The sequence below is a fragment of the Malurus melanocephalus genome, unplaced genomic scaffold, assembly GCF_030028575.1.
Source record: "Malurus melanocephalus ecotype Western Australia unplaced genomic scaffold, MMel_1.1 scaffold_1017, whole genome shotgun sequence".
In the NCBI taxonomy this organism is placed as follows: domain Eukaryota; kingdom Metazoa; phylum Chordata; class Aves; order Passeriformes; family Maluridae; genus Malurus; species Malurus melanocephalus.
Window position 1 is genome coordinate 65,269 of NW_026624249.1, and position 27,674 is coordinate 92,942.

The 27,674-nt window shown below is 36.9% G+C and overlaps 1 protein-coding gene across 1 annotated transcript in view; it reads left to right on the forward strand.

Moving 5' to 3' along the window:
- The window catches only part of LOC130585942 (dedicator of cytokinesis protein 4), a gene marked incomplete at its 5' end in the record, with an annotated part of 103,986 nt that overhangs the window by 53,938 nt on the left and 22,374 nt on the right, over positions 1 to 27,674 (forward strand). Inside the window, 9 exons of the mRNA XM_057386628.1 lie at positions 127 to 225; positions 7,032 to 7,126; positions 14,392 to 14,467; positions 15,960 to 16,060; positions 16,701 to 16,759; positions 18,842 to 18,990; positions 20,519 to 20,604; positions 25,937 to 26,032; positions 27,235 to 27,295. Of these exons, the coding sequence (XP_057242611.1) occupies positions 127 to 225; positions 7,032 to 7,126; positions 14,392 to 14,467; positions 15,960 to 16,060; positions 16,701 to 16,759; positions 18,842 to 18,990; positions 20,519 to 20,604; positions 25,937 to 26,032; positions 27,235 to 27,295 (822 nt within the window). The remainder of the gene's footprint in view (positions 1 to 126; positions 226 to 7,031; positions 7,127 to 14,391; positions 14,468 to 15,959; positions 16,061 to 16,700; positions 16,760 to 18,841; positions 18,991 to 20,518; positions 20,605 to 25,936; positions 26,033 to 27,234; positions 27,296 to 27,674) is intronic.

Below are 27,674 nucleotides of genomic sequence, written 5' to 3' on the forward strand. Positions count from 1 at the left end.
TTGAAACCTAATTGCGGAATAATTTCCCTTGCATTTGTTAATTATTTTGAAGTGCATATAATATAACAGTTTGGGTTCAAGTGCAGAAAACATTTTAATATTTCTCCTCTTGCCTTACCTGAACAGGGGGAATTTGTCTCCTGTTTATTGTCRCTCTTGCGACAAATGACTGACAGACATTATCAACAGCTTCTTGATAGCTTCAACACAAAGGAGGATCTGAGGGTGAGTAACACAATTGTTTCCACTTGTTCAGGCCTTTTTATTTCTCTTTTCTCTTTAAGATATCCCTGTGCTTTGATGAATCACTTGAATATTTAAATTTACAGATTGGCTAACTATTGCACAGGTTTTCTTGGCAGCTCGAGTGTACTTTTATAGGGGGGCAAGGCTGCTGTTGCTTCTACAGTGACAGCAGAGAGAATCTGGTGGAGGTGACTAAATAATTACTTTAAAGCCATGAACTTAGCCTCCAAATCACTTTTAAAGATGCTGTAAGTCGGMGGTTACACTGTTCTTGTTTAATTCTTCCTGTCAGGCAATTGGGGATTTTTTTGTTTGGCTTATTATATTTGGTTTTTTTTTCATTCATTAAATTATGTACGGCAATAGCAAACATGCAGCTTGAGAAATGCATATTCAASTAGCTCTTCATTTTTCTTAGCTGTGTCTGTTGGCAGGAGGACGTGTCAGACTTACAGTGTCTGTCTGCTCATTTTGGTCATGAAAAAGTTGATGCAGAGCTCTTTTAAGGCAGCTTCTACCACTTTCATTAATAGGTTTGTGGAGATACAATATTTTTAATCCCTTYTTGGAGGAGGGGTGGGATTAAAAAAAATTTTTCAAAGTTAAGATTTCCTGCTTAAAGATATACACTAAGATTTCCACTCTACTGGACCCCGAAAAGCTAATATAGTACCAAATTTGATCCACACAAAATACCTTGAGTAATCTTTTATGCACATTATTCGGCCAGTAATCATATCCTAAAGTAATAATATCTTTTACATGTTACTCCTTAATTACCATTTGATAAATATAAGTACTGCCCTGAAAAAGGGTGTTGAATCAAGGTGCAACTTTAGATTTACTTTCATTCCTGATAGCTGTTTAGAGGTGGAAGAGAGCRTTCCATTTGTGAGGGCCTTTTCTTTGAGTGAGATGGTCATATTGAGCTTGACAGATAAAACAAGCTGCTGAGAAGTTATCATGAATAAAGAGCACTACCTAGGAGTTGTATTGGGTGGATGGTTTTTATGAGAGCAATACAAAATCTGTTTTCACCTAGCATAGTTGCTATCTTTAGGCAAGTTTTAGTAACTATTGTGCATTCTTTAGTGGAAATATTCTCCCTTTTGTGTTCTGAACCAGTATTCCTATAGGTTTCAGGCTTTATTTCTGTTTGATTTGTCTGTGAAATACAATGTTGAGTTTACTCGGACTTTCCTTCCTTCTAGAATATTAAAAATYTCTGGAATTAATGCCTGAATGGTGTTTGATATGCCACATTTACATTCCCCCCACGCACATACCCTACTATTATGCCCAGACATATGGAAAGCAGCTGTAGCTGCTGCCATCAGCTATCAAAACAGAGGTCTTGAGAACTCAAGTCCAGAGTTTGTTATTTCCATTCAGACCTCATCAWATCAGCATCAGCCTCACCAGTGATTCAGTGGCAGTAGTCAGATCATCATTAAGGCAGCATTCCTTCTCTTCTGAATCTTAAATAATGTATTGTTTTTCCCCCTCACTTGGAAATACCAAATATCACTGAGAGCAAGAGGGAAGGATGAGAGCTGGTGTGTGAGGCTGACACTGTGGTTAATCATGAGGTGATTGTGTGTGACTAGGCTATCTAAGCCATCTTGCCACTTCCCTTTTTACTTTCCTGTTTTGATTACTAAGTGTGGAATTTACTTTAAGAGATGTGTCTTAGGAAATGATATCAGTATGGATAAATGAAAAAGCAACAGGTGTAAATATCAGTGCTAAATCTTTTTTTTTTTTTTTTTCCGTGAGATGCTTTAGAAGCTCACATMGTAGTCCTAGTTAATTTAGTGGCTAGTTGTGATTTAAATTTCAGTGGYAACTACCATCAGCTTGCTATTTGACTCCTCATTTAACCTCCAGGCAGTGGTACCAAGTGAGTTGGGTGTTTCTGAAACCACAAGTTACAGATCTGATAGGAGGTTTACAAGGGACTCATCTGAGWGTAACCTAGGCCTTTGAACTGCTTTGTGATCTGCTCTTTTTGCTTTAACTACCTCTGGTTATAATTACCTATCTATACTAAATGATTAGGCACTGATACCACATGACATTTCATCTTTCTTCCAGACTAATTCTCAAGGTGACTGTGTGAATACTTGCATGAATGTATGTTTGCACAGCATTTGTGATACACTTAATAAAAATACCCCCACCAAATGACTTCTCCAAACAAAAATTCACTCAATAAAGTACTTGCAAAAAAGGAAAAAAGGTTCATTTTATCAAATTATATTTATASATCATTTTTTTAGCAGTCTATACCAAATTTACTGAAGGCTGTTTCCAGCTTGTTAAACACAGAAAAGCAAAATGGAGACTTTGAAGGAATGACATGTACACATATTTATATGACATGCATCTGAGTGATGCCTTAAACAAGTGGTTGCTTATGGAAATATTCCCTCTATTTTGTAAATATATTTATCTTAAGTAATTGACATGGTGACTGTCATGGTTTTGTCAGTTTTTTAAGAGAGGTTTTTTCCACACAAAGCAGAAGATAGGAAAAACATTTTATATTTGAAAAKATGCAAATGAAGTATAAAAGAACTGACAGGGGTTTCATGGCTGAGTGGTAGAACCAGGGATTATACTTCACTCATTTTTTGAAACCCTGACTTTAACAAGACAGTTATTTTAAATGCTTCCTTTTATCTTTCAATATTATTTTAAAGGTCTGCTCTTTTTGCTTATCACAAAATGCTTTCTTCTTCTAGTAAATATATTTTACAGTAATTTATAGAACAGAGGCACCCTTGTAGGTGGATATTTGCTGCTGTGAAAAAGCTCACATATAATTTATGACAAAAGGTAACAGTGGAGATTATAAATAGGAAGAGAACAGTGGGAAAGTAAATGCAAAAAAACCAGTATATGTTAGCACAGTGCAGCTTTGACCACAGCGAGGTGGCTTTGATCAACGTGTGTGGGGTTTTCAATTAATGGATTAAAAGAAGACAAARCAGGTAAGTATCTGCCAGAAGGCCTAGTTTTTATTCATTGGCAGTGTACCCTACATAATGTGAGAGAAGAGAGATTTGATGAAGGAGATGATAATTTCATAGGGATGGGTGTAAACCTTACTAGTTCTGTGATCCCTTGTCTCCCAGCTCAAGGAGCCCCGAGCAGGGTAAGGCAGGTGCCAGACTCTAATCCCAAGTGCAGTTTATTCCACGTTCTCTAATGGCCCCTGGAAGAGAGGCTGTGTGAGGTCTGTAGGCATGGGGAGTGTCCCTGGTGGAGAAGCTCAGTTCTGGCCACCATCCTTGCCCTACTGTGCAGGGACATCCACTCAGTGTGGGACTTCTGAAAGGATGAGTGCTGGGGCACAGGGGTAGTTCTTAAGCCACTCATTTAAGTGGCTTCTGATGTAGATTAAGAAAGCAGTGAAGGAAAGAAGATCTGGGAAGAGAGCTGGCCAAGGGAGGGATGAGYTGCCCAGGAAGTGTCAGCTCTGTGTGAAACCATCCTCTTTCTTACTGGCATTTGGCACTCTGGATGCTCTGCAGAGCCTTGATGCCAAGCAGCCTGATCACCCTGCAGTAGGAATCAGAGCAATGGAACATTAAGGAATTATCTTCAAAGTGAGCTGTTTACCAAATTGTAAATGTAAATTAAAATGCTTTATGGGTGTACCCCAAGAGATCTAGTGAAGAGTCCGATCTGCTTTGCAGAGGGTTTTACATGCATATTGAGAAATGTGTRAAGAAATTGCAAGGCGGTTTTTGGTTACATGAATAGATGGTTTTCAGTCTGTCAGAACGCTGTGCTTCTCACTTAATCACAGTTTGGAAATTTCATTGAGCAAGTATTTCTGCTTGAAGAAAAMCAAATTGTGATATTATATTATGGAATTACAGAATCAGAGAGTGGCTTGGGCTGGAAGGAACCTTAAAGATCAGGCAGGGACATTTCCACTAGACTGTGTTGCTCAGAGCTCAAACTGGCCTTGAACACTTCCAGGAACGGGGCTTCCACAACTTCTGGGGTCAACCTGTCCCAGTACCTCACTGTCCTCATGGTAAAGATGTTTTTCCTAATACCTAACCTAAACCTACTCTCTGTCAGTTGGAAGCCATTCCCCCTTGTCCTGCCATTGCAATGCCCTTTTAAATAGTCTCTCCCCATCTTCCTTGCAGGCTTCCTGCAGATACTGGAGGGGCTTCAATTAGGTCACTCTGCAGCTTCCTTTTTTTCAGGKGGAATATCCAAATTCTTGCAGCCTTTCCTCACAGCAGAGGTGCTCCATTCCTCTCACCATCTTGGCAGCCTCATTTGGACTCACCCCARCAGGTCCCTGTCACTCCTGTGCTGGGAACCCCAGAGTTGGATCAGCACTCYAAGGGTGTGTCACCAGAGTGTGGCAGTGGGGCAGAATCCCCTCCCTTGACCGGCTGGCCACGCTCCTTTGATTGCAGCCCAGGACACAATTGGCTTTCTGGGCTGCCAGTGCACTTTGCCTGCTCATGTCCAGCCTCTCCTGCACCCCGAGTCCTCCTTGGCAGGGCCACTCTGGATCTGTTCATCCCCAGCCTGTGTTGATACAGGGGGTTGCCCTGAGCAGCTGCAGTTCCTTGCCCTTGGTCCTGTTAAAACTCACAACATTCCCACCAGCCTGCTTGTTGGGCTTATCCAGGTCCCTCTGGATGGCTTCCCWTCCTTCAGGTGTGAATTAATACTAAACCTTATAGTACTATATAGTATTATCTTATAGATAGTACTAGGCCTTATGTACACTAGGTAGGAATATTAAGTGATGGTATTTAGAGTATGTAAAAGGACAAATTTACTTCCTTTTTGTCTCTTAAGATAGAAAACATATGAGACATTCATTCTATCTGTACTCAACCAACCAAATGTTAGTTCACTTATACTGCTGGCAAAAATGTTTTTTAAATGTTAAAATCTGTTACTAAATCTATGTTTTGCRTCTAATATCACTAATCACTACCCTGATGACACAATCTTTCTATTTTTAAAGTGAGAATTAGAAATAATTAGCTCAGTATTAATGATTCAAAATTTAATGCCAGTGTGTACATTTGCTTTGTTTTGAAGTATGTTTGGAATAAAAAATGTATTCTGATTCTAGCCTAGTTACCCAAAGAAATGAAGTACATATGGTCTTCCTTTCTGACTGTTAATGACTTTTAAACAAGCTCTCTTAAAGGCACGAAGTTTGCATCTCACACAGCCCTCGGGTTTTAAATCTCCAAACCACTGCATAGTTTTATGCTTTCCCAATAACAGCCATTTGGCCAGTTCAGCAGTCCACTGGTTAGATCCCTAATGGCAGCAACATGTATTGTGTCTGAACAGCAAGACAGGATAAAAACAGAATATGGAATAATTTGGTACCTTATTGTGAGGAGATKTGCAGCAACATTCAAGGTATTGTTGGGATTATGGCACAGAGCTGTGGAATCAGTGCAGGGAAGGGAGGTAACCTCTGCAAAATGAAAAGAGTTAAGCACAAGGTGCAAAGCTCTAGAAAAATGGTCTGGAGTAAATGAGTTGCTCGTTGTTTATCTGTAAAGCTGGTCACATGCATTCAAACAGTATGTTATCTGCAATGAGTGTCATTTMTACTCCTTAATACTGATTTTTTTGGCATCTTGCTCAGAAAACAGGTTGTCTGTTTTATGTAATCTTCTCTGGTGGGTGGGTATGGGGATCTCATCTGCCTTTCCCAGTGCCTGTATTCATCCCCCTTTACAGTGATTCTCTAATGAAAGACATCTGTTGTACAATGCCTGCCATCTACACTTTGATAAATTCACTTGAGAATATATTTCGGTGTTCAAAATTATTTGGTATTCTTTGGCTGTGTCTTCATCTCATSTGTGTTTTGAGGTAACTCTAAAATGATGTGGGCAATGAATACCAAACATTTCAAGGTCAGATATTGCACTGTCAGAAGTGTTTATATCACTTGCCTCATGCTCTTCGTGTTGTCAAAAACTTAATTTTCATACTAAAAGAACACTGGCAGTACTGTATACAATCGAGATGGCCCATTAGAAATACCCTTGTTATTTGTGAAAAGCAAAACTAAAAAAAAAAAAAAAACAAAAAAAACTGCCATATGCTGAGAGGAATAGTTTAGTTAGTTATTAGTGAGTTAAATGACATAGGAGATGATAATGCTAAAAGCTTTCAAACAGTGGTTTCTACACTCAAAGTAGCTCAAAGACTGTTTTTTTAGGTTTAGCAAATGAGGCAGAATGGTTAAGTGACCTGCACACAGCCACCAGCTGCACTACCAGTTACAGGGCCTGGGCATCTCTGTTGGAGTCACTGGTCTTTGCCAACTCAATGATGAATTTGTCCCACCAAATAATGCCACTTTTAGTATAAATCTCGAAAGCGATGAAAGCCTGGCATGATTAAGGAGATATTCTGAACYCTCTGGTGTTTGCAAAGTGCTTTTTTGATTTGCAAATTGTTCTCGACATCGCATTTGTGGAAGTGTATGGGTGGAAACCAAATGCATCTTTGACATTTCTTTTATGCATTGCTGTCAATCAAATAGCATATTATATTATTTTCATCATTTTAAGAAGAAAGGATTAAGTGACTATTTGAAGCTTTCTTGGAAAATAATAAAAAAAAAAGCATTCAGAGGTGTTTCTATGGCGAAAATAAGTGCAATTCTGCTATTTCTATAATGATTTTTTTCTCTCTGATTAAATATTTTTATAGCTCACTGCTCTTTTTAAAGCAGCAAAGACATATGACTAYTTCTTTTCCTTCCAAAGGACTTCCTGCTGCAGATTTTCACAGTATTTCGGATACTAATACGACCAGAGATGTTTCCAAAAGACTGGACAGTGATGCGTTTGGTTGCAAACAAGTAAGAAATTTTTAATGTTATTAAAAAATAGAGGTAGTACTCATGGATCATTATAAAAATAAAGTTATGTGGTGTATGTAATAAAAAGTCAATGTATTTTTTGTAATGGTGGCTACAGTTTTTAACTTCTTAATTTAAGATTTCAAATCTCTGGACTTATTYTATTCTACAAATTTGAATGTAATCTGTACTTCTTTCTGTTCYGAATTTTAGTAGGCACATATAACGGGTTACTCAAAAACACTCTTAGAGATTAAAGCYGCAAAGCGCCAACAGGTTTGTTCTCCAAGTAACAAATGACAGGTCTCTGTGGAACTTATTTTYGATTCCCTCCGTCTTGAAATGCTGAGTTGGTAAAGATCTGTTTGCTCTCAAGAAGAARTTATCAGCTGTAATATCATTAATGATGTTTTTGCATGTTTGCTCATTTAGTGTTCTTCAGAAAAAACACAAATTAAAAATCTCAAATCAGGAAGTGAGGTACAGCACAGGTAACAATCATGTAMGGCTCTAAGCACTGAGATTTTCAGATTAAACCTGCCTGTCAGCCATTCTTTCTTTGCTCAGGCCTTCTTTTTAAAGAAACAGGTTCCCAGCATTTCTTAGAAGTAATTACAACAGGTCTGAAACTATTAAATTTTATTTCACCAGTATCACCACCTATCCTTTTTGCAGTCTTAGCTTTAGATCAGATAAGCCAGCTGAGCAGTCAGCACAGATACACAAACTTCAGTGTCAGCAGAGGAGGGGGGTTGTGTTGGGCAAACCTGGGAATCCAGAATGGACTTAAATTTCATGGTATGTATTGCAATGCTTGGTTGAAATTTGGTTTTAGTCTGCTTTATGTCTGCTGGCTTTAAGGAAAATTTAAATTTGTGCTGCTGTACAGAATACAAGTAGCAATATTATTGGTACAATTTAACAACACTTGTGTTATGTGTGTGTATGCAAGCATAGTATTATTTGTTCAAACTTTGTCATATTTTTTGTTAATGTTTATTATCTCAATGTTGCTAATCTTGCTAAATTTTAATTCCAGAAAAAAAGTTACTAATTAAGGAATGGATATGATTATTTCTGTGTATTATATTAAATAAGGTATGACTGATACCAGCTGCATCTGGTAATCACACTTAAAAAACAAACCATGAAACASAAGAAAGAGGGGAAAAACGTAGGAACTTTTAGACAGAATAAATAATCTAGGAAATTGTTTTCTATTCCAGTAACAGCTGGCTTGGCAGATGGCTTTGCAGCAGCTGACATGTACAGAACTAAGTTTTAGGAACGACCCTGGCACATGTTTTGTGGCTGGTGATGTTCAGAGGATACCAAGTTCTGCAAAAGGAGCACTTTTCTTCTCCAGTGTTTTAGTAAACATCATACAGCTCCCTTTACTAATCCAGGTTATGTTGTTTCTGACCCTCTTGGAGGTGACTTCATGCCCAGTTCTGCCAGGCAAAGAAGAAAGGCAGAAGTTGGCAATAACTGCTGGTGGGAACTGGCCACGAGAAGCTCATCAGACCAACTAACTGATAGCACACAATTGCATAAGCACTTCTGCCAGCAAGTGGGATATGAGTGCATCTTCACCAATTCAGCTTTCAGTAATTGCCTCGTTAGGATTTGTTCCTATGTGGAGGAAGTGCTAGTTTGCTATGAAACAGGGGGTTGACCACGTGTGCTTAAATGTGTGGTGAAAGCTGAAGCCTCATTATTCCTATGTTCCTATTCTGTTCCTTCTTGAGGCAGCAGAAAGGAAAATCTGCTTCAGTTCTCTCCTCAGCTGCAGAGAACATTTTTCCAGAGCTGTTTCTGAATGGGAGTTTCTTCCTTTAATTTCTGTTCCTCGCTGCAGTGGCAGTGACTGCCTTCCTTCACCTTCCTCAAGCTGTTCAAGAGCACAGTCAAGAGTAGCAGCTTTGCTAGAGTTGTTCCAGCCCAAAATCTTTAAGTGCAAAGGAGAGAGCCTAGAGGCAGGATGTGAAATTAGGGTACTGCCTGCCCCACAGAGAGAAGTGAGCTGTTCTTCCTGTGCTTCACTTGATCAGCCAGAGCACTTCCAGGGATCCGAGACTCTTGCCAGAACTAAAGGCAAAATTTCTTGAGCCCTCTAATCCATTCATGACTTAGAAAAAAAAACTGGAAGTTGTAGCCCTTCTTTCTAAGAGCAGAATTGAGTGATCCAATAACAGCATGGATCTTTTCCAAGTCCTGCTTCCTAGGAATAAACCAACTGCCGTATTTCCTGTGTCCAGTGGCCACTTTTTCACCTATCTGGCCTTTCCCTTGAGAGGCTGCAGCTCACCTVAAGGCAGTGTTTGTGTCGTGGGAGCTTCACCCGTCACATCAACAGCAGCACTGTTTTTCTCTCCCCTGTCCCTAGAGTGATACAAAAATTCAAACTGTCTGGTTATTTACAGGAAGAGAGATTTAGCCTGTCYGAGCTTAGGGAAGTCTTAGGAAGGATATAATCAAGTAATAAGCTTTTCCTGGGGGAGAAATTTCTTTTATTTTCTCTAAGTGATGTATGCAGAACTACAATTACCTGAAATATTTCTAAGTCTTAAAATGCCATAATTCTTACAATATACAATATTTGCCTACAAAAATATCACTGCTTCCTGGCTCCTAGGGGTTTTCCTTCTAGTTGCAGTGTTTTCAGTAATTATTTAGCATCTGATACTTGGATACTCTCTGGGAAATGAAAAAAAACCCCACCAAAACCAGAAGATACTATGAGCTCAAGAAGACAAATCCATAACTATCCAGAAATGAAGATGTTTCATGATGACACATGTATGATCTAAAGTTCTGAATGTTCTGATGCCCAACATGTGAAAGTATTAATGGCTGGCATTATGAACTGCCAGCTGACTTCTAAAATTTGAGAAATAAAGTAATATTTAAAAAGGCAAACTTATCATTAAAGCAGAGAAATAGATCTTTTGAATTGTGTTTTGTAATGGAGAACATGCAAAAACATCCTTAGCTTCTAACAGYTGAGCAGTGAGACAGAAATAACTATGTTTAAAGCTTCATAACCATGTAATATCTGTTGTGAGCTGATCAGCATGCATGCAGGAAAGCAAAATAATTACTTATGGTTTAATATTTCTAACATGGATGTGACTGCTGAGTGGCAAATGYGGCTTTACATAAACTATGGAAAATAGCATTTTAATTTCTTTCATTCTAGGAGTAGACCTTGTTTCTACATCAGCTAGGTACTATCTAGCTTTTATTTGTAACTGCACAGGGGTACCACATAATACAGGAAGATGTCTGAATCAGTTGCCTAGCACCAGGGAGAAATACTAAATTTTATAACAAAATGTGTCTGACTAAAATTGAAGCTTCTGGAGAAGACCTTCACAGTCTCAACTGGAAATCACTGTGTAATGGTCACTGGCTTCAGTTACCTTAAAGCTGAGAAAAGAATTATTTATCTAATGCTTTAATTGCCTGTCATCTTTTGAGAGCAGTTAACAGACTCAGCTGAACTCCAGGTATGTCATGTCATTAACAGCTGAGGAGAGCACAGGAGTTTCAATTACTTGCTGAGGAAATGTTTGATATTCATATCATACTATGCCTGTGTATTATTGAACAAAGAGCTAATTTTCTGCTGCTCTTGGTATGCAAGAAGCTTTCATTTTCAAGATCTCTGTGTATTAACTATGTATATGCTTTCAGCTTTCTGCTTAATAGTACAGATGCTGGGTCGTCAAATCCTCAATTTGAATATTATAAGCATACAAAATAGATGTATGAGTACTATTATTTATAGTAAAATAATTTATCTGTAAAATAAGATTTACACATTATGTAGTTTACACTGAAATTTCAAATGTATCTACTGACAGTTGGGCATAAGGGCATTAAGCAGAGAATCCATTTGGTTATCAAATTCAGTAATGGCTTAAATTCTATTATTATTCTAATTATTATTGTTATTATCATTATTATTATTATTTTAAAAATAACTCAAATTGAATACACAGTAAAGAGTAAAGGAAGACGTCAAATCAGCATTAGTGTCATCATTATGGCTTCTTGGAAGAAACCTGTTAGCTCCCATGGTGTGGGAGTCTGAGACTYCTACAATGAGCAAAAATTCTTGATTTTATGTAATGCATAGTGTTGCTAACAACATTTTTGCTTTTATGTAATACAAAACGTTGCTAGCAACTAAACTGGCATTCAGTGTGTCACAAAAACATACATATGCATAGGCATGCATGTCTAAATAAGCTCATGAACATATAACAATACATACATACACATATACATGATTCAAGGTTTATTTCTTTTCTTTCTGAAATATGAAAGAAGCTTTTGTCTGTTCAAATACCTCTGTGTTTGGGAATATTTCACTCTGAAATAGCAAAGGATGGAATGAGAAGCTACTGTTATACATTGTCCAATATCAGCATGGAAGAGGAAAGCTTTAATTTTCTACCACTGGCTGCCCAGGTAGTCAAGTTGCCACAGCATAGCCCAGGCAGTAAACAGTTGTTGAACTTTTTGTATTTTTTAAGAGCTTATTGCAAAGGTTTGCTCCAAAAATTGGATGTAAAAGCTACTCCATCAACAATGGCCTGACCAGACACTGGGTTAGCATCCTGTGTATGAGCCTGGAATAACTTAGTAGCTAAAAGCAGAGGTTTTCCTCTTCTGTAAAACAGGCCGTCTGAACAAATGCATGTTAGGTGGTAAGAGGAAGAAAGGCAAGTCTTGTCACAAACGCAGTGGTTTATAGTTTGATACTCAGATGGATTTCAAATGAATGATATTGTTGTTGTTTGGAAATCACTGGCTGGGAATCAACTTGGAATGTGAGTGCTGTACCGGATCAGGCAGCCTTCTTCTGGCTGGTGCCTCTGCTTTCTGCATTTTTGCTTTTCTAATATATGAGCACACCCAACCTTTGCTTGTTTTCCTGTTCCACCTGATTTTAGATTGTTGCAGATTCAAAATAACAGATTGTGGGTCAAAAACAATGTCTTCAACCTTGTGAGTTCCATCTGGTATTTTGAAGTTTTTTTAACTACAGCATACTCTCTCATGTTAGAGACCCACATTTTATCAACTACTCCATTTCATATCTTTGGCTTACCAGATAAACAAAACCCAAGCTAAGTTCCCTATGGGAAGAAGTACGTGCATTGCAATTATTCTGTTATTTCAGGAGAATTCTTCAAAAAAATTCTAAAAGTTGCATTGAAGATGTCTGCTTTATTCACCTCCTCGTAAGAATTGAGACAGGTCTTTCTCTTCAGTTTGACCTGCCATGGAAGGAATGTAGCAAGAAAGGAATTGTCTCAGACGTAAATAGAACTATGTAATGTAAGCTTGGCAGTGTGGTTACAGATCTGGTGGAATCTTTTCTTGAGTACAATTTTTCAGGGATTTATTACTTTGGACTTAGGTGGAAATTTTACATAGCAGTAATTCTGATGAACTGACTTTTTCTATCAGAATGTCTTCCTGAAATACACAAACTATTTCCATTTTGTGAAGCATATGGGCTGTAAATTAAATCATGCACAACCAAAAGAATCACAGGGCTCTGTTCTTATCCGTGCCTCAATTATTAACTTTGCTTATACTTCATTTCGCTACCATTTCACTTTGTGTTCCATGCTGCAACAGTGAGTTCTGTGCACAGGCTGTAAGTCCCCATTGGTGAAAAGGTGGGGTTAACTTATAAATGTGTGCTGAGCATGGAACACTAAAGTCACAGTGCAATTATTGAGAAAGCAGTATGTATGAAAATGACACTTGAACAATGGAATAGGAATAAATGAAACTTGAGACTCAAGCACTGTTCCAAAAACAGTCTCAGAATTGGCTGTTACAGGTGTTCAGGCTCATCAAGCAAGAAAGTAAAGTTTTAGCAGGGACAATAATTTTAAATGTAAAAAAATGGAAGCAAAAACATTTGAACTACTAACATTATTTAGTAGTTATAAATTATTTATAAATCAGTATTTATAAATTATATATAGCCATTTCTTATTTATAAATGTGAAAACCGTCAAAATTGCCAGAAGAAAAAGACAGTTTATCTCCTAGGTGGGTTGGCTAACATATAATTCTTCAGCGTTGTGAAAATGAAAAATACTAAAACCTTGAAACATATATGTTGCTATTATTGTACTTAAAAATTTGTTTTGCCTTGAATGCATTGCAAAAAATAGTTAAAAAAACCCACGAAGCCCAAAGTATAGAATGAGAAACAAATTTTAGCATTGTAACAGCATGCAGGTCAAGAACTATGTGCAAAGAGCTATGTGGTAATTAAATGAAATGTGTAGATATAAGCTTTTTCTCAGAAGAGCTTTAAACAGTTGATTGTCGTCAAACTCATAACAGCAAAAAGATCATTCTGTGTTTATCTTTTTTATCCCCGTAAGCATTTACTTATGGCTACTTTCAAAAATAATTAAATGCTTTATGTGGATTTTTAGTTTGACTAAATATGTTTGTAGACAAGAGAGCTGCAGAGATTACTTTAAGGGTTTAATCATTGAAATGAGGTATATTTAAATAGTCTCAAGGGAAGTTCTGTTTCTGTAGATTACCAAAGTTGGTTGCTTCAATGAACAAAGCCATCATTGACCTCTGGTGACAATCACTGTGAAAGGATCTTGGTCATATATATTTATTTAAGATTGATTGTTATAATTCAGGCAGGTGTGAATGTAGGGTAATGGCTGTCTACAACATACAGCATAGAGATCTTTAGAAGCAGATCATTCTCTCAGAGCTCATGCAGTTTTGCATTTATCTGTTGTCATTAAAAAGACTTCTTGTCCATAAGGGGGGTGTCAATGTTGAATATTGGTATTTATCAAATGTTTTATATTTATAATCTATATGCACGTATTTTGAGTACCAAGAAAGCTGAAGACAAATTGTACAACAGTATGTATTAATGCTATTAGGACAAGTTGTATAACGAATCCGATATCATAATTGTTTGCACAACAAAGTTTATGATCTGTCTTGATAAATTATATTCTTCTATACAGAATGTCTGTTTTCAGTGCACATTCTTACAGCACACTCTATTATCTTAATGTGTGTGCTTTCTGTCAGTAGGTTAGTCAGGTATTTATACGATTTGTTGAAGATGAAGTGTTTAATACCACCAGACATGCTACATCTGTTTCTTCATTGGAAAACTGTCTGGCTTTGAGTGTTAAATATGAATTTCCACTTAATGAAAACTTCTGTCTTTCTCATTCTTTTCTTCCCAGTGTGATCATTACTACAGTTTTGTACCTTTCGGATGCCCTCCGTAAAAACTTCTTAAATGAAAACTTTGATTACAAGGTAGAGTAAATGATAGATGCAATAGCTGCTACATTCTCATGGGGCTTGGTGGTTATTAAACTTAGCTCCAGCATCTAAATAGCTAGAACATGAACCAAATCAGCAGTTCCAAGTGCTCAGAGAGGTTTTTTTTCTTAAATATAGGACTGTCTTAAAAATGAACGCTGTGAGGTTTCTTAATTTCATCTAATTTTTCATTTTGTAGTTTTAGCCTCTTTGTTGAACTATTTTTTTAGGATTTTTGCATAGCAATTCTTTGGATCATAAAAACTAACAAAATTATTTAGCTGGGTTTTTTTAGTTATCACAAAGAAAAAAATAATTCTTGTTTTAATCAATGCAAATTTATATAAAATGCAGATTTATATTTCTGTAATTTCATAATCAAAATTAGAAAATGATGATGCTTCATGATGAATGTAGTTAAAGGTGTTAGTGAGTTCCTCATATAGTGAGATATTGCATTTATGATAAACTGTGAATTACGGATTATGGTTTTTGGATTCAGATGAGAAGATCTAGGAATGTGTCTGAAAAGATACATTTCCATGGAAACAAACCTGAATGAATATGCTTTCCAGCCAGGAGATGTTAGCCCAGCTGCTGCATCATGAAAAGTGCAGAATTTCTTTCCTAGAGGAGACAGTGAGCTCCTGCTGACTTCCAGCAGGGTTGTGGATGCTTCTCTGAAAATCCAGACTCCTCTTAGATAAACTGGCAGGAATGTAACTGAACATGAGCCTATTCTTGTCAAATTCCCATAAATTCAGAGGTTAAAACTGATAAAAAATTGCCTGTAGACAAGGCCTCTATGTTCCTTGAACTTAGCAATGTTATTACAGTCCTGCTGAACTGCAGGGCCTGGAACAGGGCTTCCTCTACACTTCTTGTCATGGAGCATCTATGATTGTAATTATTAGTTTTTCACTTTATCTTTAAGCCTTATAAGTAGAATATTCAACTTTTAATTCATAAAGCACGAGCACAAAACATCTGTATATTTGCAATATATTAACAAAACCCAGCTTTGGCTTTCTCCAGTGAAGGCTACAGCAAGTGACCACTTGCAAAGAGCATTATAAAGTGTGATGAACAGAAAATGTCAATCCTGTTATGTGATAGCTTTTGAGATGTCAGAATGTTTTTGTTTTTGGACTTAAAGGCATATTTTTTGTAGCTTCCTATTTAAGTAAACACAAAAAAAAAGTTTCCAAAAGTAAGGCTTTTTGATTTGGAGGGTTGAAAAAGCCCAATCTGGAACTTTGAAACTTTTAYCTTTAGAGATAATAGGATATGTAAATAGATGTATTTCTGCTCAACATTTTGGGGTTGGTGAAAAGTATATTTGGAATCAAATTTAGTCAAAAGCAGTTTGAATAATTYATTAGTGGAGACTGAAACAAGGGCTGTGGTTTGAAATTATGCATCTTGGGTGGTCATAAATTGTGGTACTGAGAAAATGAAATAACCGAATATCATATGCTTATTGTAGATATGGGATTCCTACTTTTTCCTTGCTGTCATTTTTATAAACCAGTTATGTCTGCAACTGGAGATGTTCACACCTTCCAAGAAGAAAAAGGTGTTAGAAAAGTAAGTATTGCTATCAGCTTGTAGAAAACTAAAAGATGTAAAATTTCTCAAAATTGATATTGGATATTTCAAAGATACTGGATGTTGCAAAAGGGCCCACCAAAAAGAAAACATAGTAGTATATTCATGGACTAGAACAAGAGTTGGTTCTGGCACTTTGTACAGATCTTCAGAGCCAATAGCCTACATATGGGTGCCTAAGCTGGTTCAGACACTGGGAGCAAAATAGCCACTCATTGCCACTTAAAGATTAAGTCAACTCACCCTGGTTCAGGTGTTTATGCCAGGCACTGCTCTGTTGTCTGTATTGCTGCCTGAATTAACCATATTTCTTTAAGCTAGAGCAAAACTGTTCTCAGAGAGCAAAATGGAGCATCTTACTGCAAAAAAATAGGTTTGGCATCACAGCTGTGTTACTGAGGCATAGTATTTTGACAATATTTCAAAATAACCTGGCTATCTGGTTTTAGCTGGGTACAGTCAAAAGACCAAAAACTTAGGAGAAATCAGCACTTCCAAAGTTGTTTTCTGTGGACTACAAATGAGACGTTTCATTTAATAATGTCAGAGAATGGCATATGAACTTGATTTTTCTTAAATTATCTTTCAATTTTTTGCTTTATTTTTTAATACACTGCAGATATGGTGACATGCGGGTAACAATGGGATGTGAAATCTTCAGCATGTGGCAAAATTTAGGTAAGTGATTAAACACATCATCAGTAACTCATAAAATTAAAGCAAATTATAAGTTCTTCACCTATTATATATGCTTCCCAGTGGCAGAGGAGTTATTGACATGAATTCTTGATTTAAGTTTAGGAAAAAGTTTGTCATCTGTAGTCCCTTCTTTATAGCCAGATTCAGCCTTCTAAGCCTTGATACTGTATCTGATCTAGCCCTATTTCTTCACAGAGAATTAAGAGAATACCATCAGAGAAAATTAAGAAAGTACTACTCTTTTTGGGCAGAATTACACTTTGAAATACACTTTCATTCTTAATTTTTCTATTGTCAGATAGTTTAAGGATAAGACATATCTCAGTTCTGAAGCTCTGCTCAGATGCTGGATTTGCATCAATTCTTCTCTGAGGTCATAGTTGCACTAAAATATAAAGGCATAAACAAGTCAGTGACTAATATATAACACATTGGACAACATGGAAAAAAATACATGCTTGAATATAAACTTAGGAATGCATTTATATTTTTAAGCAATAACTGTGCAAACTGAAAGTATGAGTGTCAGAAAAATGCAGGGGAATGTTGTTTGGAAAAAAAATAAGGAGTAGAAGTTTTGGACAATGTCATCTTTGTATTTCAGTTACTTAATACTCGCTTCATCAGAGGGCTCATTAAAGATACAGCAACCATCATAAGTGATTTCTGAGATACTGTCATCTGAATTTTATCAATCTTTTTCCCAGCAAGATATGTAGTTGTAAAAAAATGGCCTTTCAGATCAGCCTGTTCTAGAGAAAAACATGTTTAAAATAAGAAATATTTTCTTATTAATATCTTGTTAATGTCTGATAAGTAGTATGTTTTACTTATTTACAATATTTAGTATTGCTTACTCACTAAGACATCTCTCTAAATTACATGGATACTTTATGGGTATTTCAAAACTGGTACATCGAGGATCCACTCCCAGGTCCCATCTTGTTCCTGCAGGCACATTGTTGCAGGAACACTCACGTTTTCTGCTGAAAGGGAACTTGGGATGCAGGCAAATGGTGTCTTTCAGTAGGGATGAATTTTGTGGAGCTTATCTGGTAATGTGTCCAATTAAATACTATATAACCTATAGTCAGGATGCTTATTTTAATTGGTGTTATGCTAGTCAGCATGTTACTATTCTTGTAGCAGTTAAGAGTCATCATAAGCCTTGATCCTCGTACAGTCACTTTGCTTTCCTATGGATAAGCATTCTAGGATGTTTCCAGAAAAGGGAGTTCTTGTGTTCCTTTGCACAAACTCAGATACTGAACAGAGCAGCAGGCAGGGGTGAATGCCCACTGGAATACCCAGAGGTAGGCTGGATGTAAACTAATTAACATCTTGGAAAATCAGTGCATCCTGATTAATAATCCCTCTGTTTTAAAGATATCAGAAGTTTTACTTGTGGAAAACTGAAACTGAATAGTCAGTGTTTACTGCATGCCATTTCTAGCTTTTCTGACAAGAATATAATTTTCTGTTAAGTGGAATGTGGTAAGATAATAGAAGATGTTTTAGCACTGGTTTTAAAGCAAGTTGTTTTGAGAACAGCTGAGTCATAGCTCCCTTTTCCTGCGATTGAAACACATATTTCCATTTCTATACTTTTAAACTAGAAGTAGGTAAAAATCAAAGTACTTACCTCTTTTGAATGAGAACGGAATATCAGACAGTTAACCATTTTGTAAACACAAGGATGTAGAACTTAGAAACCAAATTATGCTTATGAAATAATAATTAAATGCCTAGAGAGTGCTTTGTCTGTCTTTGTTCTCCTTCTGGAGGATTAACTTCGGATACAGCTAACCCACTGTCACTTCTGAGCTCAGTATTGCATAATAAAATCTGATAAATTATGTTGGCCTTATATTCTTGTATTATCTATAGCTTTCACTTTTTGGGCTTAAGAAATAGCCCATGCTGGAATGGACATGGGATGAAAAAAAAAAMAACTATAGACAATTAGAGTGCTATTTTTTTGTTCTTCAGATAGCATTTGAATATCTTGATAACTCACAGGACACCCAATTCACATTCAGTTTCTGTTCATTTCCACTCTAGGGGAACACAAGCTTCACTTTATTCCAGCACTGATCGGGCCCTTYCTGGAAGTGACCTTGATCCCTCAGCCAGACCTGAGGAATGTCATGATTCCTATTTTCCATGACATGATGGATTGGGAGCAAAGGCGAAGTGGCAACTTTAAACAGGTACTTTGTGTGAAGCTGTTTCTAAACAGGACTGAATATCAAGCACTTGATAAGAGTCCTAGTGGATTTGAACCTGGAGTTCCATTGAGGGTTCGGGGTGGAGAAAGCATCCACAACTCTGCATGTTGGAGAGGGATTACAAGGGTTTTCCCTTTCCAAACTTTGCAGGGTGGTAAGATTCTCCAGTTAATACCATCGTGTTAGCTATGTAAGATGAGGGATAAAATCCATGGCCTGCTGAAGGGAAGGACAAAACTTGAGCTGTTTTCACCAGCGTTGTTGTGGTGGTTTTTCACCTCTGCTTTCCAGTAGTATAGACTGCTGGTTAGGTAGAATTCAACCAGCTTCCCTTCCAGTTACTGTGGAGAAAGATCAGATGTTCTTCAGTAAAGATCCAAGTATTCTTGTTGCTCAAACACTTTCTTAATGGGCTAGGAAGGAACGACCAAGAGTGCCATCTGCTCCCACGGCTCCCACTCAGTTGTTTCAGACTGCCTCACACCACTCTCAGTGCCCTCCTTCCTGCTGCTTCAAAATGAAGGAAAGTAGAAGTATTTTAATTACCCCAGGCAATCATAATGCTTAGGGTGGGAGCTGCATCCGAAACACAAAACAATTGAGACTGGAGGAGTGCATGGCATAAATAGGTAGCTTTTCACTATCAATATATAAGCTTATTGTTACAAATTACTGCAGAAATGTTAACAAGGAGTGATAATAAACTCCACTTGTTCTGCTTCTCTGTCTTTTCAGCTTGGCTTTAAGTTTAAATTGTAATAACTTATTCTGCAATAAAATAATGACAACAGCTTGGTTTCTCCCCTAGCTTTGTGATGGTTAATATAGTACTGATAAAAAGGAGGTTTGCATTATGAATACACAGTGTAGCATCAGCTCTCTATTTTTTATAATTGATACTTAAAAACATGCATTGGAAGCATCATTAACTACCAGATAATTACTGTACATTTCCTTGGTAGCTAATATGTAAGTCCAGCAAATTTGATTTCTAATGAGATAATTCTAATTCTTAGAGGTAAGAGGGTTGGGAGAATGTGAGCTCCCAAGTATTCTGAACAGTGCAGACATTTATGAATGTTCAGTTATAAAGAGTGGGGTGCAGGTTGAAAAAGATTATATTTTTTCTGAAGTCTAAGAAAATAGCTTGTGCTTGCAGCCTTGCAGTGAGAATTCAGGCAATTTATTTGGGCTGTGTGCTTTTCCTCTGACTCCATAAATAGATAGCTGCCTTAGCAGCAGCAAATGCTACTCAGCCTGTAGTTTTAAAGTCACGTTGCTCAATTTAAATTAGCTCCCTCCCTCAAAACCCACCAAAAAAAAGAAAGCCCCACAAACCTTGGGAATGATAACAGCTTCGAAGAGATGAAGTGACTTATCACATGATTGACCAATAATTCTAAAATACGCATTTAGCAAAGTCCCTTACATAAAACCAGATCTTCCCTTCATTTTCTCTAATCTCATTAAAGGAAAAAGGAGCTGTTTATACCCCACTTATATGTTGCAGGTGGAAGCAAAGCTGATTGACAAACTGGACAGCCTAATGTCAGAAGGTAAAGGTGATGAAACATACCGAGAACTCTTCAACAGTATGTGAGTAATATGTTTATCTTATAATTCCTTGAGTTCACTTGGTTGTATCAGATGCTAATGTCATTGCAGACAAGCAGTGCTTAAACCAGTTGTCATGCTCTTTTTTTTCTTTATCCTTTTTTGTTTCCTTAAAATCTGAAGAATAAAACGTGTCGTGGTGTTGGATAGCATCTGTAAAGTCTGGCAGTACTTCTTGCATACAGCTATAATTGGGAAAGACTAAATCTGTTATACCACAGAACATTCTCTTTCTCTACCTACTGAAATCAGAAAAGCAAGAAATGCTTCATAATTGCATAGGGTGCAGGTAGAGCTCAGATGGAGCATTTTGAAAACAAGGCATGACAATTCAACAAAAAGCGTTTAATAAATAATTTTCTATTGCTGTAAACTTGTACTCCTCTAAGTAATGTCACTTGTTGATTTCTTTTTTGATGTAAACAATTGTGTTTATTCCGATAAGATTATTTCTTTTTATTTTCTTTTATAAATTACTGGCTAAGGTTTTAGCATTTTTTAATAAATGACGTGCTACTTAAATCTAATAGGAAAAGCTAATGATGATGCTGAAGTCCCTAAAGTTGCCCTTAAGTTACTCCAGTGACTGAAATAAATGATTTTCACAGGGTACAGGTACAAAATAACTAACTGGACTCTGTCTCTGTTGTTCATCAGAGCTCAATTCACCAAAGTGAAAGATCACTTATTTGTGATGTGCTTATTTTAGTAGGAGTTGTGTTGTTCCTCTTCAGAATTCCAAGCTGCTGTGTTTTCTTCAGTACTACTAAATACACAATTCTTTTCCTGTTTATATGGTTTCTTAATCATTCATTCTTCTTTAAGTATTATTTTTAGCTCTCTTGCCTTTGCTTAAAGAACAAGATTCAGGTCTTGGTGTCTGAGAATAGCAAACACGTAATAATCTGTAATTGTACCGAGTTGAAAAAATAGAATTCCTAAATATTTATCATGTATAGAAGCAAAAGAGAGATAAGGCAGAATAGTATGGAATTGAATGAATAATAGCAAACAGCAGTACAGTATGCTGAAGCAGAACTTTCTTGTAGTTACTCATGACATTTTCATAATCTGAGTAACAATAATAAAAGATATTTTCAATATTTTAGTAATACAGTATTCTAACTGTAAAATTAAACCATTAAAGGAAAAGCTGTAATTATAAAATCAAGTCTATGCGAAATACCTCAGTGTGTCTATCAATAAAATAACTTAGATTCTATAAGAAAGCATATTGATATCAAAAGCAGTTAATATTTTTTTTTGTAGTTTTGAGCTTGATTTAACTGGGGATTTAAACATGATATAGTGAAAAATGTTGAGAGCCTTTTATAAATCTAAATGCCGAAGGCATAGTCATGGTAATTTAAATTGCAAAATGTCTCACAGCATCAGTATACTTGTGTTTTGTGTTATGGTATAACAGAAGTTGAAACTAAACTCTTTAGGAAATTTCAGAGTAACTGCTCAAGTTCACTTGCAGCTTATGAAAAAGGTGGTATTTATTATAGTTTTTTTACTAAGTTTGATTAGACTATATACATTGTCACCTCTTGAGGAGAGCCTGTAGAAGATACTAATCTAAAATGGAAGATGACATATTGTTCTAGGGTATGGGAAAGAAACTGATGAAAATAAGATGGACATTTTAGAGAGTTGACTGCAAGAGTTGGGGTCAGTTAGCCTGAGATTTAGGGTTTTTTTTATTTCTTCCATGAGCTATTTAAACTAAGCAATATTAGAGTGTCTTTACACAGTGCAAGAAAGCAAACTTGTTTAGGCTGAAGTGGCAGAGATGTACCAGCTACCCAAGGACTATGAAATAGTAATACAGTGGTTTTTTAGTCTTTAATGAAAGCAAATACTACAATATTATGTGATTTTTTTTTTTTTTGAAGAGTAGGTGTGGTTACTTTTGATAGGTATCACTGTCAAGGAAGCCAAGGGAATGCACACACCTACTTTGAGTGCAGCCTTGGGACTGCAGCAGGTGTGACATTTTCATGTTTTCTCATACTTTCTGTTTATTTTGTCTGAATTGGAAAATGAATTTAAATCTCTTAACTCCCACGTTAACTGCTTTTTTGTTTCCCAGAGACAATCACTGCATCTTTCCTTGAGCACCTATTTTCAAGGATAAATTATAAGCATCTCTGGAGATATCTAAAACATTATGTGCTTCGAATTTACTGCCTACAATGGGATTATGTATATCAAATAAAAGAGAGAGAAATTAGGGTGAAGGTGACTGCTGTTTGTTTTGAATCAATGCCTTTCTCAGGACTTGAATGTGACCATTCACTGATTAGCTCCTGATGTCATTTGAAGGAGCTGCAAAGCATGAAGTAGTGCACATTTTGTTATCATGACAAGCTAGATGTTGCGATTGCTATCCATTGTAATTATGGTATGAAAGCTGCTTTGATCTACATTCAAACTGTAATATTGCAATTAAATTCCTGAGTTAATTAGCACAGGGAAAAAAGTAATTTTACTTTATTAAACGGTGGTTAAAACAAAATCCTCAGAAGCCAAGGTATATATTCAAGTAGCCTTTTTTTTCTGAATCTGATGGATGCTGCCAGCTTATTATTTCTGTAGCTGTATTTCAGTTTGGCCTAAGACAAGCCATTTCAGATTTGGAAGTTAGGTGGCCACAAGAATGAAGCACAAAACCTGGACTTAGTAGTTCTGCTGGTGGGACCTGGCAAAGAGGCTTCTCTTTGAAGAGATTGGAGCTGATATTCCGCTGAGCAGGCATTTATTACTGAGTTCTTCCAGTTTCTGGGTGATTTCTCTAGTCATGAARCTATTACATAAAAAGTGATGGCTGCTACCTCTCCTGCGCTGTCCTCAGTTATCTTAATTTCTTCTTCAAATGCATGGCTGAATTCAGCACTGCCCAGTCCATTAGATTCTGTCTGGAGTGATTATTTTCAGAACCCTTAACCTCTGGCTATAGTGATGGCTTTATACTCCAAAACAGATGTTTTAAGGCAACTTTAGGATTAGCTGCCTGTGAGCTAAAAGTCTGAATAACTGTGGTTTAGGCATACAAAATCCATTTACTACATGATTGAGTTAGCCTGAACATTGTTCTAAGTCTGGTGTTCAACCCCGTAGAACCCTCGTCCTCTGGGTCACCACTTGAGATACCCAAGATTAAAAATAATTAAACACCCCACCACTACCAAACAAAACAAAGCAAACCATAATTGTTCAGGTGAGCCCAAGTGTTAGGCTGTAATAGCATGGATAGCCAGAAAAATTTTTATTGTTTCCCTATGTTGTTTATCCCCCTTATTGCTTTGTAGAAGGCAGTATCTTGGCTGGTTTGGGATCTGTAAGAATTCAATTCTACCTAGATATAACCTAGGATATATTTGAGTAGCTTTTTCATTCTGAGTGTTTGTTCTGTGCATTGTGCTGGAAATGTGTGGGGGAGAGAGGGAGGAATGCATCATAAGGCAAGGCATGATTTTTTTCAACTGACATTGATGTCAGTTTGAATAAGTACTTTGAATGTATCTACTCAACCCATTATTAGAAATTGCATGTTTATAATGAACATGCCAATGCAATTTTAAAGAAAACACAAAAGTCAAATGCAAATAAGAACTATCTGTTTTGAAAGAGAACTCATACTTCTATTGTTTTTCTAGAGGAGCTAGAGGTAATTATTTTGTTATGTCTATGTTCAAATATTCCTGTTTAACGTAGGGTTAAAAGGAAGTACAAAGAAAAAAATCATGGCAGTAATCAAGGTTTAATAACGTGACAGGCTCTACTCTTATGTCTTGTTAGACACAAAAACTTGTATTGGAAGGAATGTAAGGGGTTCGGAAGTGAATTAAGGTAGCCTGTGTATTCTGTGTAGAAAACAGAGATGCCAGCTTAGTTCTTCAGCCTTTTCTGGTTAAGGATGGCCTTGTCATCTGCCTGCTAGCAATGACAGCCAGTCTCTGACTGTGAGGGAAACACATCTGATTGCCTCCTAAAGAGAAGTGAGTTTAAAATCTATATAAGGGTACAGGATGAAGATCAGTATTTCCTCCTCACTTCCAGCAGAGCACAGCTTCATTTAGGTCAAATTTGTTTGGAGAATTGCATCTGTGACATCCTCGAGCCTGGAAGGAGCAGAGCTGGAGTGAACAGCGAGTGCAGTTGGCATGTAGGAGTTCCTGAGCGCTGTTACACTTTTGCTGGAATTTGGACGTAGGAGTTTTTAGAGACTGAGCATGCTCAGGGTAGATGAAGGTCAGTGGAGCTGACAGCTTGCCCACTGCAGACAGAAGGTTCAGAGATGCTATTAACAACTCTCTGAAAGCTCTTAAGTATTTGGACGTGGCAATTTTCAGAGGTTTCTAAATAAACAATAACTGAGTGCATTTTCAGGGAAACTGCTGAAATATCTCCATGGGCGTGTCATCCACCTAAGCTCCTACACCAAAGCATAAAAGTAACACAGCTCTGTAGATAAATATTTCCTTGCTCATTCTTATAGAGAAAATGTGGGAAATTCATGTCAAAATTATTTGTGTTTGATAAACTTAAGCAGTGAAAATCAGAGGCCTGTAGCAGAATTATATTAAGAATAATAATAAAGAAAATTATAATAACTATAGTTTTACTGACAGCTCCACTTACATTACCATTTTGAAATCTTTCCACTTCAATGTGTAATCTGCATTTACATTGGTATAAGAACTCAGCACAACAGTTTTTAAAGAAAGAATCTTAYGACACTTTAGGCTAATGGAATTGTACGTGTGCATTATAGTATATTCACAGAAAGAAATATTAAGTGAAGAGGGGGAATCATTTTATTAAAATCTCTCCCCTATTCTTACATTTCATGCATACTGAAATATTAGAGAAGAGAGGGAAGAAGGAAAAATCTGTTAAAAAAATTGAGAAGGTGTATTGAGCTGGTGAATATTCTTTTCTAGGAACACCTTTAAATTCCTCATTTTCTGGTGTATGAAGTGAATATAAAAATTTTATGGAAGAGTTATGTTAAGTCTTTGGGATATTAATATATTCTAAAAAATAGGTATGATATATTTTCACTTGATGCAGCTAATATAAAAATCATTTGTTTTGTCAATGCTTCCTGGACTAGAATTCCACTTTTTGGTCCTTATCCTAGGTAAGACATTGTTTGCAAATTGTGCTTCTTGGGAGGGTGCTTGGAAAAGAAAATCTAACTGTCAAAGATGTTGCTAAGGTATTAAGGTACGGTAAAAGCAGAGAGGTTGTCATAGTAACAGTTAAAAATAAACAGTGACATTTTTCTGGCTTTTTCTTTTTTCAGTCTGCTGAAGAAAATTGAGCGGGAAACATGGAGGGAAAGTGGCGTTTCGTTAATTGCCACTGTGACTCGCCTCATGGAGAGGCTCCTGGACTACAGGTGAGTGATTATCACAGGTTAGAAGTAGGGTTGTCATCTTTGAAATGTTAGGAAACAAATACAGTTATTTTGCTCGAACGGTGACTGCACATGGATACATGGATACATCAGCTCTAAGTGCTCAGGTTCTCTGACAGCAGCTGCTTAGTCAACAGGAAAATGCAACTGGCAGGAGGAAAACAATCAAATAGTGTCCCCGTAGTGTAAAAATCCAGTGGCCTGCATGAGTTTCCTGTCAGGGAACGTAGTAACTTTCTGCAGTAGGTTAGTGACTCAAACCTGTCTGCAGACACAGAGCTCAGTGCTAATCACCTGACAGTTGTTTTACACAATATGTAAAATTCTTACCACTGTGTCAATCATGCTTAGTTGTATTGTCAGCTGGCGCAGTGAGTATGTACACAAAGATATGATCTCTGGGTGAACACCTCATCTGACTGTGCCACATGATCCAAGGAGAGAGGAATGAGAGGCATGTGCTCTCCTTCAGGAGAAGAGACTAAAAGTGATTTTTCCCAGTCAGTTGTGAGCCTGTGTGGAGGCTTCAGATTTCAACTTAGTCCTCCTTATTGCCACCAACWGTAGCACTTTCTAGACTTAAGTGTAAGGATTTCTCCCAGATTCCATAGAGACACAGGGTAAGACCTAGTACTCCTCTGGCTATTATCACTGGTAGTTTGAAAGGAAAGCTATTCCATCGACAAAGAGACCTAACTCTCAATTTCTAGAAGCCTGGCACTGCTATTTCTCTTCAGAGTTCAGTTGGATTAAAGCTCCAGGACTTCTAATCTTCCAAATTGRTGGTGTGCTGTTAGTTATGAGAGTATTTGGGGCAATTGTTTAGTTCATTTATACAAGAATGTTTTAAAGCTATGTTAAAAATCTTTTAGTGACTACRTGGTGATGTGTGCCTGTTACTCTTTTATTTCAGCATGGTTATACTGGCTGTTTTTCACTGTGTGATAAAAAAGGTCACATAGTAATGACAGAGCCAGAAAGAMAACACTGATTTTTTTGAAATTGAGGTATTCAATGTACTACAAAAGGAGGCATGAAATCCCTTAGCCACTTGGGTCAGCTGTTCACTCAAATGCCATCATTTCAGTCAGCTTGCCAAGTCAAATATGTCTGTTTTCTGAGGTGTGTTTCACTGTAAGATGATCAGCATCAATCCTTTTGACTTTCATTACTTTCTGCTTTAGGGACTGCATGAAAATGGGAGAAGTGGATGGCAAAAAGATTGGCTGCACTGTTAGCCTTTTGGTTTGTATACTATTTCATCTTCCTCTTTTTGATTTCTGTTACACATTTTCTACTCTACATTATTGATACACATTTGAATAGGAGATACTTTGCTTCTTGTTGCAATTTGAGTGGAATTTGGCAGAATAATACTACACTGAGGATCACTGATTTTTTTTTTTCAGGCTGATATAAATATAGTAGGGAGTTAGTCTTCGTTAGCATTTCATGTCTAGGTTCTGAGAGGTCTCCAGTACTGCTTTATTCCATTTTAAGTCACTTCCTACTGGATAAACTTCTCCAAAGTACTTTCCAAGTTTAATTAGTCTCTGAGTTCATAGAAACAAACATGCCTTTCTTCCTCTCCCAAGCCCAACAAAACTTAAATGATTTCTCATTT